Source organism: Podarcis gaigeae (genome assembly GCF_964106915.1).
Source record: "Podarcis gaigeae genome assembly, chromosome: 9".
NCBI lineage: Eukaryota > Metazoa > Chordata > Lepidosauria > Squamata > Lacertidae > Podarcis > Podarcis gaigeae.
The window spans coordinates 26,975,872-26,998,076 of record NC_139685.1 but is presented as its reverse complement, the minus strand read 5'-3'; the positions used below and the strand labels follow the sequence as shown (position 1 = coordinate 26,998,076).

Below are 22,205 nucleotides of genomic sequence, written 5' to 3'. Positions count from 1 at the left end.
GAGGAACATTTTTGCCTGGTGCCTAAAGATGTATAATAAAGGTGCCAGATGAACGTCCCAGGGGAGAGCATTCCACAAATGAGGAGGTGGTCCTTGAGCAGTTCAAGGCTGTATCAGTCAAAACCAACACTCTGAATTGGGCCTGGAAACTAACTGACAACCAGTGCAGTCAGGCCAGGATCGGTGTAATATTCACACACCATCTTGCTTCGGTGAGCAACCTGGCTGCCGAATTCTGCACCAGGTGATGTTTCCGAACTGTCTTCAGAGGCAGCCACACATCTAACACATTGCAGTAATCTAACCTAGAGGTTATCAGAGCATAGATAACTGAGGTTAGGTTATCCCTGTCCAGACAGGGGCACAGCTGGGCCACCAGCCAAAGTTGATGGAAGGCACTCCACGCCACTGAGGCCGCCTGAGCCTCAAGTGACAGCAAAGGATCCAGGCGGACCCCCAAGCTATGTACCCACTCCTTCAGAGAGTGTAACCCCATCAATAGGAGGCAACCTCCCATCCATACAGTCAAGGGAACTACCCACTAACAGTGCCTCAGTTGGCTCTCATCCAGTCCATTACCAAGGCAAGGCAATGTTCCAACACATCCATGCCACAGCTGTCGATGTAAAGGAGAAGTAGATCTGTGTGTCATCAGCAGATTGCTGACCATGTGCTCCAAAACTCCAGATAACCCCACTCAGAGGTCTCATGATGATAGGGGATAAATTGAGCAGAGCTTTTTTCTGTCCCAGAACTCACTAGAATTCAGTTCCAGCATCTCTCAGTTGAGTGTTGTTGCCATTATAAGAGAACAAGGGAACTATTCATTGTTCCGGCACCTCTTTTTCTAGCAAAACAGCACTGGCCCTGAGGAACCATACAATGAGGGTTCCACAGGGCCCAAGAACGTTCCCCAAGCATCACCCTCTGAAAATGGCCATCCAAGTGGGACCGGAACCACCACAAAGTGGTGCCACCCACTCAAACTTGGGCAGCCACTCCAGAAGGAAACCATGGGCTATTGAAAGCCAGTAAGAGGTCAAGGAGAATTAACAAGGACACATTTCTCCTGTCTCTCTCCTGACAAGAGTTCATCATACAGGGCGACCAAAGCAGTTTCAGTGCCAAAACCGGGCCTAAGCCCCAACTGAAATGAATCTAGAAAATCAGTTTCCTCCAAGAGTGCCTGGATCTCATCCGTGAACACCTGCTCAAGAACCTTGCCCAAGAAGGAGAGATGAGCAACTGACGGGTAGTTACTTAGATTTTCTGAGAGCAGGGAGGGTTTCTTAAGGAGTGGTTTTTACCACTGCCTCTTTCCAGCAGGCATGGACCACCCTAGCTTTTGATGCCCTCCAGTCTAAGCATGTACACACTGGTACAGCAAGTAAGATCTAGGTAGTTGTTTTTCACACAATCTGTTACCTACAGACACACAAGGAGATGACTCACTGGACCTAGTGACTTTTCACCCTTTGGGGGGGGGGGACTTGCCCACACCCTGCAAAATATTGCAATTCATTAAAAAGCTACTACTGTACAAGTTTTCCTGCAACTAGTTTGCATTGTCTCTCCTCCACCCGATAAATAACACTTTTTTATCACCTAGCTGCCAATTTACAAAGGAGAAAAATGTTTGGAAAATGTTGACACATTAGGTCAAGAAGTTTAATGCAGAAACCTCATGGTTAACTAAATTTCTAAGCCAAGAATAGCAAAACTGATCAAAGCCCTGCATCTAACTCCTGATTTATTCATTTCACCCAAAAGAGAGGCAGGTTGAAGGCCACATCTGTTAGCTCGGCTTATTCACAGAAGCTTAAACAACTCTCATTTGGACCAGTTCCTTTTGGAGCACATGCTTCCTTGAGGGACTAGCACTGCCCAGACGGAAATCACATGTTCATGTTTGAACCTGCCCAACATGTTTGCACGCTGGAAAAAAAAACAATTCCTCCCTTGTTTCCAAAACCCAGTTATTCAGATCCCTGGCTCATCCGCACCTAGCACTGTACAACCGGTATTCTCCTGTGTAAAAAAAAAAAAAAAAAAAGCAACACTGTGCAAACTTTCAAGGACGCCCCCCTCCTCCCCACACATGGTTCGGATGCCCACCTCCAGCACCCCGCCCACCGGATCAGCAGAGAGCTGCCTGCATTTCCAGACTTCGGCAGCTCCTCCTTCCAAAATGGCCCCTATCCTGGGGAGGGATTACTCGGGAGCAAGTCCTACTGGGCTGCAGTGGGCCTTTTACTTCCAAGTTCAGTGTGGCCCAGGATTGCAAGCCTGAAACTCTGGCAACCAGTTCGGGGCGGGGGGGGGGGGTGCAGCCTTGCCCTCTCTGCACGCACCTTTCTGTGGATTCCGATCTCCCCATAACTGGGTGGGTTGTAGGGGGTGGGGAGGCGGAAGAGTGTGAGTGTGTGTGTGTTTAGTGGGTGCGGGGGAGGATTGTGCGGCTCCCTCCCCCGCCCCGTGCGCCCCTCCCGCCCCCAGCCAGGCCGAGCAAGTAATACTCACCATATTACAAATGGAGGCGATGTTTCTGACAGTCATGAGTCTAAAGGTTGCAGTGATCCCGCACCGCCATCTTTATGAGGTGAAAACCGGAATGGTCATGGCTGGGGAGGATCGGGAAGAGGCCGGGAGGAGCAGGGAGAGGCGGCGAGGGGGGGGGGAGTGGAGAGAAACGGAAGCTCTGCCGAGGCGGGGGGGGAGGGGGGAGGGAGAGAGAGATCGGCTGCTCCGCCTCGGGGCTCTGCAGGATCGGAGGCAGAGGGCACCCACCCACCCCCTTTCCCTGCTCTGCCGGCTAATTCCGCCGCTGCCAGACCCGTCCAGGAGCCGCTGGGGGTGGCCGGGGTCTCCCTCTCAGCAGCAGCAGCAGCAGCAGCGCGGCATTTCTGGGGGCGATCGGCTTCTCTCGTGGGCGCGCAGCCGCCACCAGGCGAGCGCGGATCAGCGGCGCTGGTTTCCAGCAGCTGGGACAGGCGCGATCTCAATCCCCCTCTTTCCTTCCTCCTCCTCCTCTTCCTCCTCCTCCTCCGCCTCCTCCCCCCGCAGCGGGTGCTGTTGCGCCTCTTCCCTTCTCTCCATTGCAACGCAGCGCCCGGCGGTCAACTTTGACAGCGGCCGGGGAAGGGGAGGTCAGGGCCGGGTGAGTGGCGTCGCCACCAGCCAACCGCCCCGGGAAGGGGGCGCGCCGAGCAGCCAATGCCGGAGAGGCGGGAGGCGGGTTCCGCCAGCTACGGGTCAAAGGAGCACCAAGGCGTTGGGTGTTTCTCCCACCCCCACCATCAAAGAGTCAGGGGTCTCGCCTCTTTTTTCCTCTTTTTTTCCACGTTTTAGGACGCCAGGGCAAGATGCCGGCTTCAGATCCTGCAGGAGCAGCACTCAGAAGGGCGACACTTGAGCACCCGCGTGCATCAAGTGATAGGGAACACTTGATGCACGCGCACGTGGGGAAACGTCGCCGTTTAGAAGGCTGGGAGAGGATATTTCCTGTCCGCTGGAAGCTGCGCATCCCTCGCGCCGCCTCGGATGCAATTGCTTTCCAGGCGAATCAGTTCTCACATCCTTGGTGCAGCCAGTCAACTGTGCAGTGATCAAGTGCAGAGAGGGACCCAGTGAGGCATGTGTGCATGTCTTGTAAAGCAGACGTTTGCTTCTGGAGAAAGAAACATCATCTCCCTCGCTGACAAGGACAAGGGGGAAATGTTACTGATCCTGCTCTTCCACCACCAGTATCAAGAGACATATATAACCAAGGCCATGCATCTTACCCAGTGCTCTTTTTTTTTGGGGGGGGGGGGTACTCAAGGGTTCACAGGACCAGCACCTTTCCTCCCTCCAAATGTTAAAAAGTACAGTGGTACCTCTGGTTACGTACTTAATTCGTTCCAGAGGTCCGTTCTTAACCTGAAACTGTTCTTAACCTGAAGCACCACTTTAGCTAATGGGGCCTCCTGCTGCTGCCATGCAATTTCTGTTCTCATCCTGAAGCAAAGTTCTTAACCCGAGGTAATATTTCAGTGGTACCTCGGGTTACATACGCTTCAGGTTACAGACTCCGCTAACCCAGAAATAGTACCTCGGGTTAAGAACTTTGCTTCAGAATGAGAATAGAAATCATGCACTGGCGGCGCGGCAGCAGCAGGAGGCCCCATTAGCTAAAGCGGTGCTTCAGGTTAAGAACGGACCTCCGGAACGAATTAAGTATGTAACCAGAGGTACCACTGTATGACACTTACTGTAAGGCAGGCATCCCCAAACTCAGCCCTCCAGATGTTTTTGGACTACAACTCCCATCATCCCTAGCTAACAGGACCAGTGATCAGGGATGATGGGAAATGTAGTCCCAAAACATCTGGAGGGCAGAGTTTGGCGGTGCCTGATGTAAGATCTTCAAGGTGAGTACTGGCACCTTAAAAAAAAAAAGCACTGATCTTACCGACTTTTAACACTGGAAACTGGTCAATAGCCTCCAGGTTTAAGACACACAGGGCACGCTGCACGATGCGCAAAGGTCTGTCTGCAGCATCTCACCTCTCCTTCCTTGTCCCTGGCCTCTGCCATCTGAGGCAACTGCCTTGCTCTGGTGGGGCAAACCCAGCAGCAGGAGACATAATATCACCCCAACACAAACATTTATCACTGGAGACAGCTCATGCATTCTCTTGCAACTCCCCAAGTGTAATGTGATATGCATGATTTATTGGGGGGGCAGAACCGAGTTATCTGTAATGCAATTGGTTAGTTAAGGTTTTTTTTTATTTACTTGATGGGAGGGCAGCTGCACCCCTGCACCCCCTGGCTATATTCATGGATGGGCAGGAGTTTGCAAAGTGGGCCTAGTGCAGCTGATTCTGCAAAGTGCCTTTGTCTTGAGAGTGTTGTGCTTGAAGCAATGCCCTGTGATGTGTTCTGGCTGATTCATCCCTTACCATTCATTGCTTGCTGTTGCAGTTCTTGAATGATGAACAGCCATATGTGTGATCTTAGGCAAGTTTACTCAGAAGTCAGCTCCGCTCCACTGAGCTCAGTTCATAGAACTGTAGAGATTAAGAGTCTCACAAACTACCGACTGAGCTATCTCAGTTCATTAAATGTACGCAGAACAGCAATTGTGCAGCGCAATTCCACATATGATTATTTGGAAGCAAGTTCCACCAAATTTATTGGAACATGCCCCAAGGGGAATGGGGATGAGGCTGCAACTCAGCTAGGTGATCTGCACTTCTGCTAAACGGGCAGCTGCTACACCAAGGCTTTTCCTTTCAGCCCGCTTTCAGGTTACAGCTGTTTACTGGATTAGTCTCAGCCAGTATGGTCAATTACTAAGCAGTATGGTGGCGCTGTGGGTTAAACCACAGAGCCTAGGACTTGCCGATCAGAAGGTCGGCGGTTCGAATCCCTGCGACGGGGTGAGCTCCCGTTGCTCGATCCCTGCTCCTGCCAACCTAGCAGTTCGAAAGCACGTCAAAGTGCAAGTAGATAAATAGGTACCGCTCCGGTGGGAAGGTAAACAGCATTTCCGTGCGCTGCTCTGGTGCGCCAGAAGCCGCTTAGTCATGCTGGCCACATGACCTGGAAGCTGTACACCGGCTCCCTCGGCCAATAAAGCAAGATGAGCGCCACAACCCCAGAGTCGGCCACGACTGGACCTAATGGTCAGTGGTCCCTTTATCTTTACCTTATGGGAGTTGCAGTGCACCAACAATCTGGTGGCATCTAGGGTCTTCCATTGTGTGCCCCACCCCAGCTGTGTGACCAATTTTGCTTGTAGAGCAGGCTTCCTCAACCTCGGCCCTCCAGATGTTTTTGGCCTACAACTCCCACGATCCCTAGCTAGCAGGACCAGTGGTCAGGGATGCTGGGAATTGTAGTCTCAAAACATCTGGAGGGCCGAGATTGAGCATCACCCTGGTGTGAGTTTCTGACTATGTTCTCTCACCAAACTTCCTACTCCACCCATTCTGCTCCCCTAGCCAGCATAAGGATCCACCACTCAGTGCGAACTAGCATCAGTAATCTGCTGTAAATCCAGCGTATTTTGTTTGTGTTCCAGCATAGGGCAGTTTTACTAGTGATCCATTCCTGCCCAACAGGCATAACTGGAGGCTAGTTTAAAATATTAGTTCACGTTAATAAAATTAGAATTGATTTTATTTTGTCATGCAATGTATATACTTGCCCTTCAAAAAACAACAACATTTTTTTAAGATTCAGAAGCTAGTAGAAGAGTATTTCAGTCTCTCAGAACACACTGTTGCTGCCCTTAAAAGGGGTGATTCTCAAACAAAGGAAATACCATCATGAAGCCACCAAATCACAACTTATCAAGATAAAAATCCAATCTGATCACTTGGGGGGTTAATAAAGATAATAGATTTGTTTTATTCCAATATAGGTGTTCACCAGCTTAGCAATGCCAGGATGTTTGCATTATTACAAATGCATCACCTCACCATCTTGTTTGCTGAATGGTGGCATGTCTTCTTTCAATTTTTCGTGAGGAACTAACTGTAAACTCTGGTTTAACTACCACTGATGCTAAGTTGTTTTGTTTTTTAAAAGTGGGGGGAGGCTCAACTCACGCCACAATAAGTTTGTTGGTCTTTTAAGATGCTGTGAGATTGTGTCAAATACAGCTGCCCCTCTGAAAACTAGTAACAAATAAGTGCAATGTTGGCAGGGTGCATATCACAAAGACGTATTTTCTTTTTTAATGGTTGACAAAGAAATGTTGGGAAAGCAAGAAATTTTATTCTTCAAAATAGTATCAGGAGGATAAGAACACTGAGCAATTGTTCTCATTGTATCCCTTCATAACAAACAAAACAGCCTTGTGTTTCCTTTCTCTGGTAAGACAAAACGAACTATTTGTAACACAACTGTGCTTATATAATTTTTATTGAAAGGTCAAAAGAACACTCACCCTTGCATTTCCTTTTCACAGCCTGCTGCTCATTTGCCTCCAAATGCTCTCAACCAAAATGTTATCAGAAAATATCCATTTTGCTGTGGGTGGTTGTATTATTATTATTATTATTATTATTAATAATAATTTTTATTTATACCCCGCCCTCCCCAGCCAAGGCTGGGCTCAGAGCGGCTTACAAGCAATAATAAAAACAAGTTGAATGATTACAACTTAAAAACAAAATTAAAATACAGCATTAAAATACAATGGTGCCCCTCAAGACGAACGTCTCGCAAGACGAAAAACCTGCTAGACGAAAGGGTTTTCCGTTTTGGAGGCGCTTTGCAAAACGAATTCCCCTATGGGGTTGCTTCGCAAGACGAAAAAAATCTTGCATCCCCCGCAGGTTTTTTTCGGTTTTTTCGCCCTTTTCTTAAGCCGCTAAGCCGCTTATCAGCTGTTCCGCTGATAAGCCGCTTAACAGCTGATTGCTGGAAGCCGCTTGACAGCTGTAGCGCTAATCCGCTAAGCTGTCAATGGGCTTGCTTCGCAAGACGAAAAAAACGCTAAACAAAGAGCGTCACGGAACGGATTAATTTCGTCTTGCGAGGCACCACTGTATTGAAACATTAAAATATTAAAATGTAGCCTCATCGCAGGAGGAGAAGGAAAAGAAAAAAGAAAGGGAGGGAGGGAATCAAATTGGCTCCAAGCCAAAGGCCAGGCGGAACAATTCTGTCTTACAGGCCCTGCGGAAAGAAATCAGATCCTGCAGGGCCCTGGTCTCATGAGGCAGAGCGTTCCACCAGACCGGAGCCAGAGTTGAAAAGGCCCTGGCTCTGGTTGAAGCCAATCTAACTTCCTTAGGGCCCGGGACCACTAGGGTGTTGCTATTTATGGACCTTGAGGCTCTCTGTGGGGCATACTGGGCGAGGCGGTCCTGTAGATACGAGGGTCCTAGGCCGTGAAGGGCTTTAAAGGTCAAAAGTAGCACCTTAAATCTGACCCTGTACTCCACCGGGAGCCAGTGCAGCTTGAAAAGCACTGGGTGAATATGCTCCCATGGCAGAGACCCCGTGAGGAGCCTCGCTGCAGCATTCTGTACCCGCTGGAGTTTCTGGGACAGCTTCAAGGGCAGCCCCGCATAGATCGAATTACAGTAGTCAAGCCTGGAGATGACCGTCGCATGGATCACTGTGGCCAGGTCGGGGCGGGAAAGGTAAGGGACCAACTGCTTGATGTGACGAAGGTGGAAAAATGTCGCTTTGGCTGTTGCTGTAACTTGCGCCTGCATGGAAAGGGAGGCGTCAAGGATTACACCCAAACTCTTAATGGAAGGCAATGGCACTAATTGGGCCCCCGCAAGAGAAGGGAGTTGGTCCCTCATCCCCATGCCATCCTGACCCAGCCATAGGACCTCTGTCTTCGAAGGATTTAGTTTCAATCGGCTCCCACGAAACCATCCAGCCCCAGCTTCCAAGCATCTGGTCAGTGTGTTTGGGGCCAAGTCGGTGTGGCCATCCATCAGCAGATAGAGCTGAGTGTCATCAGCATATTGGTGACAGCCCAGCCCAAAGCTCCGGATAATCTGGGCAAGGGGGCGCATAAAGATGTTAAAAAGCATCAAAGAGCCTCAAAGCCATACAACTACCTGGACTAGCTAACATTGCTTCGCCTTATCTACATTTCAAGCTCATGCGTAGAATTGGATGTCAAAATTAATGGTCCACAAACTTCCTCACCCCTCCAAAAGCACACAGAATTAATCCAAGAGTGAACAGCCTGAGCAACAGACAGCATGAGCACGCTGACCCCATCCGCTCACCCTGTTCCCTGGCAGGTCTACTAGCCTGGCTAATGTTGGGCAGAACTGCTGGGAAGAGTGATGGGGGATGTGCCTTGCTGCCATTTGTTAAGACATTCATGGAATCATAGAATTGTAGGGTTGGAAGGGACCACAAGGGTCATTTAGGCCAACCCCCTGCAATGCAGGAATCTTTCGCCCAGCGTAGTCCTCAGACCATGACTCTTGAGATTAAGCTTCTCATGCAGGTCATCTGAAACAAGAACAACCAGAAGCTGATAGAAGGGCATAACAAGTTTATCACTGCCTTTGCTTGTTGTTTCATGCTGCTGCTATTTGTGGGGGATGGATGGTGGTTCTCAGTGAGACTGTGGAGTCCCAAGGGAGGAGGTGTATCATTTATTCCAATCTTTTGGTGAGAGCTTGAGTCTGGGGGACAGCAGCCTGAGTGGAAACAGGCCTGCTGGCGATGAATGCACATGTACTTCATGTCAGGAGCTCAGCCCTACACTCGAGTAGGACCCTGGCAGAGACACATGCACAACTGGCACGTTCCCTCCCTCCTGGTCGTTCGTTTGGGAGCTTCAAAAGCTTTCTTCAGCCCAAACATCACAACAACTGATGCCAACCGGCACAGGCACACTTAGGGATCTGCAGAGTTTGTGCATCATGCGTAACAGACCTTAGCAACTCAGCATTTTGGCTAATCTACTTTATTTACATATAAACACACACGGAGCACTGCAACATGGCTCTCTCTCTCTCTAGCATCAGACAGCAAAGAGAAAAAACAAAGGACAATAGTCCCACTTAACGGAACACAGTAACAGAAACATCCTGTCTCCATCACATTGCACTCTGTGGAGTCAAAACATACTCCGTCATGTGATAGACAACAATCCCATGACTGCAATCATGGAGCAGGAATTCTAACACTTGACTAAGGTCAGAAAACTGGGTGTTTGTTACAGTCTGGTTCTGTAGCAGCTACTTCTATTGAATCAGGATCCTCTTGTATGCTGACTAAGTACAGTAAAGTGCACGATTATTGAGCTGGAGTGGTGGCAGCGGCAATGTATCTAACAATGTTTAGCGTCTGTCTTATTATTATTATATATTATAAATTATTAATAATTGTTTTTATATTATGAATTTGCTAATGATATTACATAACTTGTGCTCTAATGATGATATTCTATTATGTCCCTGCTTTTGTTGCTTATTGTGTGTGAGCCGCTTTGGCATTCATCTGAATGGAAAGTGACAAAGAAGTACAATCAGCCAAGAATACCAACTTAATTGGGAGTCTTTTTTGTTGTGGTGGCTTTTGTGAAACCATTGGGAATCAAAAACCCTTGTTGATTTACTGACAGCAATATGTAGGAGTTTCCATTACTTTCTGCCCACACCTATAAAATAGTTTTGCTTGTCATATGAATGAAATATGGGCTGATGGACAATGACACTGGCAAGCCTTAACTCTATCACACTCTTTTTCTTTTCTTTTAGAAACTAAGCATTGCTCTCATGAATTTGGACAGCAGAATGAGTACCGTACATATCCTTTTCCTTTTTTAAGCTCGTCACTTTGATGGTACTGCATTCCTGTCCATGCCCACTCAAGTTCACCTCCGAACATTCTTGAAGGTCCACAGTGGTCCTCTCAATCATAAACTAAGAGGGTAGAAACCAGTGGTTTTTTCTATAGTGAGAAGGGAACTGCAGAAGGATTTGTTTTCTGTCTAAAAATTAGACAGTAGGCAGCCTCACACTGACCTACCAAATTCATAAACCAGAACATGACATCACCAAATGCATAAAGCAGGCTAACACTCTGTGCTAATAGCAAGTTAGGGGTGTTTATTCCTATCTCCCTTTATTTACAGCAGCTTTTTGCAGTTGGTCCAATTCTCCATAAATACCCCTGGAATATGATTATTTTACAGTATAGCCATTCCTTCTCCTACCTTGCAACTTAATTACATTTCATAAAGTTGTATTTCACGTGCAAATGTGCCTTTGTAGAGAGAGTTCCAATGAAACTAACCTTCTTTGTGTACATAATATTTGTCTTTATTGCAGCTGCTAGTTGGTTCAAAAAATTTCCTGCCTTCTGTGGTGTAAAAGCTTGAATAAGGTTGCAGCTGTGACCTAATAATAATTTGGTAACCCATTCAGTGAAGAAGTCATAAATTATACTAGCACTGGAGTCATTTAAAATAGGGAAATGCTACAGAAAATATTAATCCTTCCCAGGAACATATGATTTCCCCACCTTTCCTGGAAAATTGATAAAACATAAATTAACCATAGAAGAGAAATATTGCCGTTTTGTTTTTGTTTTTTCAAGTAAACTAGAAAAAGGGGCATGGACAAATTCAGGGCAATTAAACTGATAGCAAATTAAATTGATAGCAAATTAAAATCTCACATGTTCAGAAGCGATATTCCACTCAATATCATTTTTGGTTGCATGTTTCTCTATCATGGGGGTTGGGGAACAGAATATTTTTTTTGTCCTAGAGGGATTTGAACTAGTGATTCTAAGGACATGCTTATACATTTGTGTTGGCCTTAGCAGATAGTACAACAGAGGTCCCTTGAATATTCCTGTGACACTTTGCCTGGTTGTCTGTGCTTTCCCACCCCTGTGCTGGGGGTGTAGAGCCAGGAAAAGGTCCCAGGACCATCTGTACCATTCCTGATTGGTAGGTTTTAGTAATATTTCCAGGGTCTGTGACAGGGGAGCAGTCTGCCCTATTCTGGGATGTTTCTAGCCATGTTTTTCCATCCTTGGAATTAGTATTGGATACAATGGCAGTTCCTTTGGCACAGTGATGTATCTACCCCTAGGTACAGGATTGCTCTTCTGCACCCCTCAAATTTCCCACCATTTGGGGAAGAGGAGGAGTGTAACAACATTTTGAAAGTGGCCTTTAAGAAACAAAAATAGCACATTATCATTGAAGGCTTGGCAAAGAGTGCAAAACGGTTCTTCTGCCTTTGTAAAATACATACTGCTCCGATGTGCTCTTTTCCCATCCAGTATTTGTGTATGGCAATCTAGAAATGTTAATTGCAGGGCATATGCATCGTGGAAGTCAAATAGTGGGGTGCACTGACAGTATGTGGGCTGAGGACATACTACGAGCTATTTTCAGCATCGTATAATAAGACCAACATGTATAGGGTAAACATAAATCTGTGCAATAGCAGCAGCCAGGGACTCCAAATTGAAATTTCAGCTCGACTAGCTTTTATTTATGGCTTGTATTCTTCATAAAAGTTCATGGGGTAATTTTGAATGAAGGATAGAAGTGTGTTCATGTTTATTATTGCAATGCTCTCTGGGCCTTGTGCACAAAAATCTAGAATGATTTTTAAAGTTGCTTTTTTAAAAAAGAACTGGCATGTTTGCTGCTTTGCTGGTGGAGACAGAGCCTGGCTCATTTACAAGATGGCACTTGTGCTTCCAGAACCTTCCCTTCACATTCATGGAAGTGATTCACGACAAGTGCAAACATCTCGCTGTTGGTGTCCTGCCACAACTAGACTTTTGCATTTGCCATTTGTTCTCCCTTAGACTCCCACCCCTCTCAAATAGGATGGTTGTGCCCTAGAAAATGTAGCTGGCCAACTCTGTGGTCCACATTACCAATCCAAACTCAACTACAAATGTCAATGGCAACACCAATAATTCGCATTTTTATATTTTAAAAAAACCACTTAATTTACTATAAATAGCATGGTGCTGATAATGCCAAGGTCAGAGGTTCAATTCCCATATGGGACAGCTGCACATTCCTGCAAGGTGCCTTCCAACTCTCTGATTCTGTGATCTAGAAAGGGAGAGTTGGATTAAGAAGGAAATACAGTACAGTGGTACCTCGGGTTACATACGCTTCATGTTACAGACTCCGCTAACCCAGAAATAGTGCTTCAGGTTAAGAACTTTGCTTCAGGATGAGAACAGAAGTCGTGCTTCGGCGGCGCGGCAGCAGCAGGAGGCCCCATTAGCTAAAGTGGTGCTTCAGGTTAAGAACAGTTTCAGGTTAAGAACGGACCTCCGGAATGAATTAAGTACTTAACCCGAGGTACCACTGTACTGTACTAGGAAGGCTGCTTGATCCAGCCTTTGCGGAAACCAGATACACAACAGAGAGCAATAGGCGGAAGCCCAACTCTCCCGCAGCTCTAAACTGCAACTAGAAATGGCGGCGCTTGTAACAAAGTAACACCTTGTACTGTTACGCTGCAGTTCCACTTATTTCGTGGGCCAAACCTGCGCATCGAATAGCACAATGCAAAGCGATGGCGAACTGCAACCCCCACCTCCCCGTGCCACGAGGGGGAAACCAGTCGCGGGCTACACGGCAGGGCGACTGCAAGCCACCGTCTCTTAATATTTATCCTCCTGCAATGCGCAGATAATGGACAGCATCATCTCCCTTCCCTCTTCAAGCAAGAGGCGCCTGCTGTAAGAGCGGAACATGCACTGCAGCGTGTAGGCAAAAGCGCCCCCTTTCCACCCCTCTCCCTTTTCCATTTCCACACAGGTTGGATGGCCACCTGTCCTGTTCGACCGAGTTCCCTGCATTAAAAGGGGGTTGGACTAGATGACCCTCAGGGACCCCTCCCAACCTCTCCCATTCTAGCATTCTATGCCTACAGCTGAGCCCACCTCCCTCGCCAAGCCCGCCTTCTCTTTCAGATAAGTCACGTGCCTTCTCCTCTCCACCAATCAACGACGTAGCTGGAAGAGGCGCTTGCTAGGAATGGACGAATTCTCTCCCTTCCCCCCTCACCTCCCAACATCTCGCGCCGTCCTCATCCATTGCGCGCGCCCTGGGCCCTAAGTCTCGCGCGATCGGCTTTGCCCGCTCGTTATATAAACCCGCTGAAGGAGCATTTGCTCCCTTTGCGCCCTTTCCGCTTCTGGGCTGGTTGGTTTGGCGCTGCTGGGCCTACGAGGTTGGAGGTAAGCATGGCCGCGTGCGAGGTGGAGCTGGCCTTGAAATTGGTCTTTTCCCCGCGGAGCCCCTTAAACATTGCGCACCTCAAGCGTCCCGTGCTTGAGGTGGTCAACACAGGGGGGCAGAGGATTCCTCTCACTGAAACCCGGGGCAGGGCTGCCGCTCTCTGCTTCCGGATCCTGTCGTGAGAGACACGTGCTGGAGCTCCTGCTTGGCCCGGGAAGGACCATTTCGGTGTGTATCTGACTGTAGCGCTGGATTGATGCCCGTGGCTTGGAGGGGTGGGTGAGTGGCAGGCTTCGCATGAGCAGTTCATCTACCCCAAAATAGGTGCCCTGCACCCCCTTAAGTTTCCCAGCTTCATTCAGGAAAGAGCATTTAATCATAAAAAGCATGTCGTTGAACCCATGCATTCAGTCACCGGCCTAAATTGTAAAATTGTAGACTTGGAAGGGATCCCCAAAGCTCATCTAGTCCAGCCCCCTGCAATGCAGGAGTTCATAGCCTGTGAATACAGGCGAAAGAGGATGAAACATATTAAAGGGCTAACTAGTATCCACGTTTGAATGGCTTGTCCTTCACTGCTCAGCAAGAGTTAATTTTGCTGTGCAAATAAGTTAAGAGTTGGGTATGAAAGACTGGCAATGTCCCCTTGTATTTTATGCTTGGGCTGCATATGTACCATACTTTAAAAGCACACTCAAGGGGTTTTGAGCGTTGTGGTTTACTCCTTACAGAGTTATAATTCCCAGCAGCCCTTAAAAAGCTGCAGTAACCAAAATTATTTGAGGGAGGAAATGTGCTTTAAATGCACAGTGCATTCAGCGTGGCCTTTCATTCAGAGTGGCCTTTATATACTGCCAGGCCTGCTTATAGCTGCTGGAACTACATCAGGTACCTTCAGACAATTTCTCTGGGCATTGAAAAACACATTTTAATTATTATTTTTTTGCAAATTTTGTTGCCATAAAATTATTTTGAGTTCTTTTCCCCCTCACAGAAAATCATGTTTTCTCTCTGTTACATTTTGTTAATCCTATCCATCACACTGGACCAACAGAAATAATATTCTCCATTCATTCATTCCCAACCCTTCGCCCTAAGGTTCCAGGGCAGGTTACAGCATTAAAACAGTTTCCAATGATAAAAAATATGGGTCCTAAAAATAGGTTGTATGAGGATATCTTCCCACAATGTTCACTCTGCAGTATCAGTCTCTAGAGTAGAACGTGAGGGTCAGGATAGTGCTCTGGAACTACAAAAACTGACAGAAAATGCTGCTTGAATGCTACAGGAATTCAAGTTTAAAACACACACCTGCCCAGAACCTTTTGGTTGCTAGCATCAGGAAGAAAGCAATAAATCTCGATTGAATTAGTAGTATTCCCATGGTGCATTCCCCCTAATTTGGTCTACCAGCAGTGACATGATGAAAAACCAGTGTTGCAATTCTTCAGATTAGTGGGCTTTTGATACATGTTACAAAAAAATTTGGTACAGTTGTCTTGACTTCCAAGGTTGAAACATTTGCTGCTAGCTTTGTGTTCTTCAAAAGCCATAGTAACAAAAGTAGCCAGTTAACTAATTCTTCTGTTGCAGGTATGTTCCAGTAGAAGCAAAACCCTTGTCATCTTACCCGCAAGGCCTTCCACAAAGTGGTTGGTAACTGAACAAACTAGAAGCAATATTCCTTTAGGTAGAAGGTAAGAATTAATGACAATCCTTTCTTTGGAACATCATTTGAATCTGTCTCTTGGCCTCAGAGCTTGCAGTGAGCCCCTTACGCTAACTTTTCATTCTATTTTGCATCCATCCCAAGTGCCTTACTTAAAACTTAGTGACCTTGCCCCATTCTACTTTTTGCCCTCATTTCCTTTTATAACACTGCCAGTGATTCTTTCCCCTCCAGTGCTGTCTTACAAACCTCTCTTCTAAACAATTCTACCTGTTTCCTTGCTATCCTTGATGTCTGTGACTTATCCAAGGATGCCTGCATAATGTTACTATTTTTCAGTACCACCCATTTTTCCAAGAAGTCATTGGCCCCTAACCCCTTGCTGCATATTGCATGTGCATGTACGCATCTCTCGCCTCTCAAAACACTGCAGCAACCTGTTGTTTGCACAGTTCTTTTTATTAAGTGTCATGTAATTTGATGGTAGGGACGCGGGTGGCGCTGTGGGTTAAACCACAGAGCCTAGGGCTTGCCGCTCAGAAGGTCAGCGGTTCGAATCCCCGTGATGGGGTGAGCGCCCGTTGCTCAGCCCCTACTCCTGCCAACACAGCAGTTCAAAAGCACCTCAAAGTGCAAGTAAATAAATGGGTACTGCTCCGGCGGGAAGGTAAACGGCGTTTCCGTGTGCTGCTCTGTTTCGCCAGAAGTGGCTTAGTCATGCTGGCCACATGACCCGGAAGCTGTATGCTGGCTCCCTCAGCCAATAAAGCGAGATGAGCGCTGCAACACCAGAGTCAGTCACTACTGGACCTAATGGTCAGGGGTCCCTTTACCTTTACCTAATTTGACGGTGCTAGATAATCATTGCTTGAGACTACTTGCTTATGGCCAGTAACTTTGGTACCAGTGTTGCACAAAATGCTAAGTAAGATAAGGTGCAGCTTTGTTCCTGTGTAGGAGATGTAGGGTCAGAACATGGGCTGATTAATAAAAAAACAAAGAAACAGTGCTAGGTTTGTGAGTAGGAAGGATTTAAAGGAAAAGGGCCTAATACAGTAACTGATGAATCTGAAAAGCATTGTGCTTAAATGGTTCAGTCTGTTTCTTGATTTGGCATGAATGTTTGCAGATCAGTGGATTTAGTAGTTGCCAAGTGATAAACATCAATGTGTGAACTAAGTATTTGGAGTCAAAGTATTTGGAGTTGCAGACACTAGATTTTCCCCTTTTTAGCTTTGCCCTCTTAAGGCTGGTGGTGCTTTAAGTGGCCAACACAAAGGGGTATAGTAATTCTCTCTTAAACCCGGAGGCGAGGACGCAACTTTCCTCTGGATCCTGTCGGGAGGAACAAACATAAGAAAATACTTGTTAAATGTCTACTACGATACAATGATATATCTTGCTCTAGAATTGCTGTGACTGATGTCAGTGGCATTTTAAACATCGGACCATGGATTTTGTACTTTCTTGAGAGTTAGGTACATGTACAACTTTTTAGGAGGTAAAAGTTAAGATGGATATATTCTTTTAGCAGATGCCTGGGCAGTTATCCAGAGCTTTGAGCATCCCTGACAACTAGGAAGACCCAAGCATCTGGGTGAGTACTATGAACAGCTGCAGATGAATGGGTTATAGATGGTTCTGTAGAAACTGCAGGTGTGGCAAGGGAAAATTCATCTGGCTGACATTTCATTACCAAGTAAAGAAGAGGCACAATGCAGTAGCCTGTAAGAACAGTGATTTCTGTTTGTGCAGTAGAACTTCCCCCTCCCTGTGCATGCCCCACACCTAGAGAAATTTTGAAACCATGTGAGAAAACAAAAAATACTGGGGGGAGGGCTTTGAAAAATGCATAACCCTTCTGCCCACCCCCATTACCCTTTACAAATCAAAAGTTACTTTGTTACTTGAGAAATAAAGTTTTATTTTACAGTGGTACCTCTGGTTACAAACTTAATTCATTCCAGAAGTCCGTTCTTAACCTGAAACTGTTTTTAACCTGAAGTACCACTTTAGCTAATGGGGCCTCCTGCTGCTGCTGCGCCGCCAGCAAACGATTTCTGTTCCTATCCTGGGGCAAAGTTCTTAACCCGAGGGACTACTTCCAGGTTAGCGGAGTCTGTAACCCAAAGTGTTCGTAACCCAAGGCGTTTGTAACCTGAGGGACCGCTATATAACTTTGTTTGCCATAGCGTTACCATGTTTGGTATATTAAAAGAAGTTTGTACAGACAATAATTACAAATTGAAGTTACTTGTTATTTGGTTACAAGTAGAACCACAATACAAGCCTTTGATCAATTTCTGATTCTTTCTGTTCCTCTGTACTTTCTCCCACGAGAGGACAGAAAGCGACCCCCCAACCTTGCTAACAAAGGGACGCCCACAAAGAAGGCACTGAATCTTCCTTTTGTATTAATGGCAGTGCCTCCTAGAGGCCAAAATGCATCTTGCTCTTGTCCTCAGTGTACAAGAAACGCAATAATCAGCAGTTCTCAACCTGTGGCTCGCAACCCCTTTGGGGGTTGAAAAACCTTTTCACAGGGGTTGCCAAGCTTTTTTTGGGGTGGGCTCCTCCTCTGACAGCCTCTGCCGCTCACAAGGGCAGGCACAGGAGCCACGCTTAGCAGAGTGGCGGTGGCGCAGGCAGCAGCAAACCTCTCAGCCACACGCAGCTGCCACTCGCCCATTGGCCAAAATGGATAACAATACAAAAAATAAAGCTGTAAAATCAAGGCAGGTGTCAACACTGATGGATTTCGCTTATGCCCATGAGTATAGCCAACTGATGTCTGTTTTAGCCTAACATTTCCTCCTGTGCTACTTTTTTCTGCTTCCAGAGTTCCGTGCATCCGGGTCCCACGCTTAAATTAAAACAGCAAAATGGAAAGATTCTTCAGTTTGGCAAGTACTAGTAAAAAGCAAGACCTTGTTGAGGATGACGAAGAAGTTGATGAAGAAAGGAGCCACAAATACAGAAAACAAGATGAAAGTTATTTTTATTTTGGTTTCATTAGTGTGAACAATGAAGAGGACTCACAGTGTGTTTTGTGTTTGAAAATACTCCCTATTGAATGCATGTTGCCTTGCAAAATGAAACACCACTTAGAAAGTGTTTATAAGAATGATGTGGGTAAACCAATGGAATATTTCTCTAGAAAACTAAGTCAGGTGAAAGAATCAGTATTTAATAAACAGGTTACCGTCCTTGAGTAAAGCTCGTTTAGCATGCTACAAAGTAATCTAGGTAAAGGGACCCCTGACAATTAGGTCCAGTCGTGACCGACTCTGGGGTTGCGGCGCTCATCTCGCTTTATTGGCCGAGAGAGCCAGCGTACAGCTTCTGGGTCATGTGGCCAGCATGACTAAGCCACTTCTGGCGAACCAGAGCAGCGCACGGAAACACCGTTTACCTTCCCGCCGGAGCGGTTCCTATTTATCTACTTGCACTTTGACGTGCTTTCGAACTGCTAGGTTGGCAGGAGCAGGGACTGAGCAATGGGATCTCACCCCATCGTGGGGATTTGAACCGCCAACCTTCTGATTGGCAAGTCCTAGGCTCTGTGGTTTAACCCACAGCACCACCCGTGTCCCATAAAGTAATCTACCGGGTTGCAAAATGTAAGAAACCAATACAGTAGCAGAAGAACACTATTGATATGGTGTCTACTATGGTTGGAGTGTCCTGACAATGCAATCGGCCACCAAATTCAAGATTTAGGAGAGGGTCTTAATGAGCAGCTTTTAGAAAAAATGAGGAGGAAGGGCTTTGTTTTGCAGTTTGATGTGTCCATTGATAGCAATAGAGATGCTCATCTAATCTGTTATGTGTGGTTTGATGATCAACTAAATGAAATGGTGGAAGATATTTCTTTGTAAGGACATAAATGTAGGAGTGGCAGGCAAAGATTTGTTTGGAATTGTGGACAACTTCATGGCTGTAAATAAAATAATCTGGGCTCATTGTGTCGGTGTGCGCACTGATGGTGCTCATTCCATGGCAGGCAGTTACAGTGGCCTAAAAGCACTCATTCTCAGCAGAGCCCCTGATGCAGTTTATACACACCATACTACCCATAAGGAAGAACTTGCTTCTCAACATTTGAGTGCTGATTTGAACAAAGTCCTTCATAGAGTGCTAGATGTGGTTAACTTCATCCAAACTCAACCTCATAAAGCTAGATTTGTCAATAAAATGTGTTGAGATTTAACTGTTGTTCTTGAACTTGCTCAAGAACTCCATTCTTACCTTGACCAAGAAAACCATGCCAGTGCTAAGTGTTTTCTCGATGTGGACTTCTTGCTGTAAGTTGCCTATCTCTCTGATATTTTGAAAAAGGTGAACTTGTTCAATAAGTCTTCACAAGGGAGCGAAGCCCATTTGCTTAGACTCACTTGTAAAGTTTTGGCCTTTGAAAATAAACTTCTTTGGAAGAGAAAAACTGAAGGAGGAGGAATGGACTGCTTCCCAGTTCTACAGCAAGAGGGATACTATTTCACTAATTAGTGGACATTTAGCTCATCTCAGTGCCCATTTTGATAAGTACTTTTTTGAAAATGGTGTCAGGTTTCAGTGGATTCAAGATCCCTTTGGTACTGATCCTCCTACATATTTAATACTGTAGAAGAGGAGGAACTGATACAACTTTCATCAGATGCTTCACTAAAAGCAAAGCTTATAGACACGCTAGTGCCAAAATTTTGGACTTCAGTAAAACAGGAGTTCCCAACATTGAATAACAAAGCACTGAAGATAATGATTAATTTTGCATCATCCCATCTATGCAAGTCTGGGTTTCCAACCATGGCTGTCATAAAAAGCAAGTACAACTCAGGATTGGATGTGGAGAAAGAAATAAGGGTAGCAGTAAATATTGGTGCCCATATTTGAAAAGCTGTGCAACAATAAGCAAACTCAGGTTTCTTGCTAATAAAAAAGACTGACGTTTCATGTGCCTTGTGTTTTTACTGAACCTTTTTTCAAAAAAAATGAAGACAAAATGGTTTATTGTATTATATCAGTGTTTCAAAATGCACCTTTGTATCTTTTTCCCATTGGTATATTCAGATTTTCTTAAATTATTTTTTTATTTAAATTTGTTTTCAGTTTTCCCCAGCTTACAAAAATAATATTTAGCAGGGCAGTGAATGACTCGTGATTTTAAAAAAAGCTTTTTCAAAGCTCTGCTGCCTAAATGTTAAGCCTTAAAAATGATAGCTAAAACCGCTAAATGATGAAACAATACAAGTTTTAACCAGGTACAGGGGAATCTCCACTTGCACACAATCTACATGTGCATTCCTGTGTGCACACATTCTGAAAAGGGGTGGGGGGGGTAGAATGGAGCTGAGACACAGTGGGGGAATATTTCTATAGTTTCAGGCGAAAGGTTCAGTAACTATTTTGAATGATGCCGTAAGTAATGTAAGGGAGAGCTGCATGAGATATTATGCTTTGCTCATTGGTGAGTTCATTCCAAGACATTCTTTTTCCCTCTACTATACTATACCATATTGATCTTTTCAAGGTAAACTAGTAACTAATAGCCAGTCCTAAGTGTTTGCCATTTTGATAAAGATTACGTCCAAGCACAGCCAGTTTAGCTCTAAACAAGAGTGGTGTAGATCTTGAAGATACAAAGTTGCAGTGCTTGAACTTTAATTGAAAGCCAATTTATTAGTTTAATGTCACACATTTCCTCCCTTTTGGCGGTGTCCAACAATATAAACTCCACATAAAGCCAACTTGAAATACAGCCAAAAATGCCCGGTTAAGAATGATGTTGCTTCCTAAAGGCTAAAAGATAATGTGAATTACTGAATAAAGAACATCCCAGAGTCTTTTTTTTGGGGGGAGAGCATCACAGAAAAGTCACTGCACCTTATACATGCTGCTTTGCTTAAGGGGGAAAGCCCCCTCCTTTAGGAAGCTGAGGAACTACAAATGCAATCAGGCATTGACATACAGCAGGGGTGGCCAACTCCAATGAGACTACTCGCAGAGTTAAAAACTGGCAGTGATCTACCCACTTTTCAGGCCAAAGCCCCATTTTGGGGGGGGGGGGTGCAGGGCAAAAACGTTGAGCTTTTTTTAGAGGAGCCAAAGTTGTTGATCTACCAGTAGATCAGGATCTACCTGTTGGACATGCCTGATATACAGCATTAAATTGCTTTGGTGCTGGAAAACATGGCTTGATCTCGTGTGCTCCTGCTACAAAGATATTGAAAGCGTTTGCTTCACTTAGCTACAGTGAACCACTATCCAAAAACAGACAAACACTGGATTTTACGTAATGATTTGTCCAAGCAAACTAACTTCCAGCTGGTTTGTGATCCTGGCACATTGGGATAAACCATAAAACGTTCTGTATTTCCTGGTTATGTGTTGGCTTGCCAGAAGCAGATGCTTCTGAAAATTAGAGCTGGTTCATACACACAATGCCAAACTGGTTTGGTGTTGCATCTGAGCCCACCCCATCCTCTATAAAAGGCTAGAGATCAAAGTCATTATCTTCATTTTTTTCCATTTGTGGTTGGGATGAAAGCACTAGGAAAAGGTGTGGCAGAAAGCTTTTGCTGAAGTATCAACAGTCCTGAAACTGGTTGTCTCCAGATGCAAAATTAACCCTTATTTGACAGTACACAAAGAACTTGTCATATTGCTTTGTTTTCCTTACATAATCTTTTGGACTCTATGTCAAGATAGCGGTCTAAGTCAACTATGGAAAGATGCCCTGTATATAAAAAACAGAGGTTATTCTTGATCGTTTGTCTCTGTACAGTCAAGGCAGCACACAAAAACAAGTGCCTTCGGCTTTAGAATTTATTTACA

General features: G+C 45.6%; 1 protein-coding gene and 1 long non-coding RNA gene across 5 annotated transcripts in view; one reads left to right on the top strand and one right to left on the bottom strand.

Annotated features, from left to right (window-relative positions):
• USP46 (ubiquitin specific peptidase 46) overlaps positions 1–3,185 on the bottom strand; it is a 32,705-nt gene extending 29,520 nt beyond the window's left edge. The window contains exon 1 of the mRNA XM_083755920.1: positions 2,521–3,185. Within this exon, the coding sequence (XP_083612046.1) occupies positions 2,521–2,556 (36 nt within the window). The 5' untranslated portion in view covers positions 2,557–3,185. The remainder of the gene's footprint in view (positions 1–2,520) is intronic.
• A 10,361-nt stretch (positions 3,186–13,546) lies between these two features.
• LOC310852523 lies at positions 13,547–20,322 on the top strand. Of its 4 annotated transcripts, none has more exons than XR_014568198.1 (4): positions 13,547–13,704; positions 15,299–15,402; positions 16,906–16,971; positions 18,214–20,322. It is a non-coding gene; the product is annotated as an uncharacterized lncRNA (long non-coding RNA). The 4 variants fall into 4 exon arrangements; XR_014568199.1 differs by lacking the exon at positions 13,547–13,704 and adding an exon at positions 13,711–13,933; XR_014568201.1 differs by lacking the exon at positions 13,547–13,704 and having other exon boundaries at positions 15,247–15,402; positions 18,214–18,611; positions 18,974–20,322.
• The last annotated feature ends 1,883 nt before the right edge of the window (positions 20,323–22,205 follow it).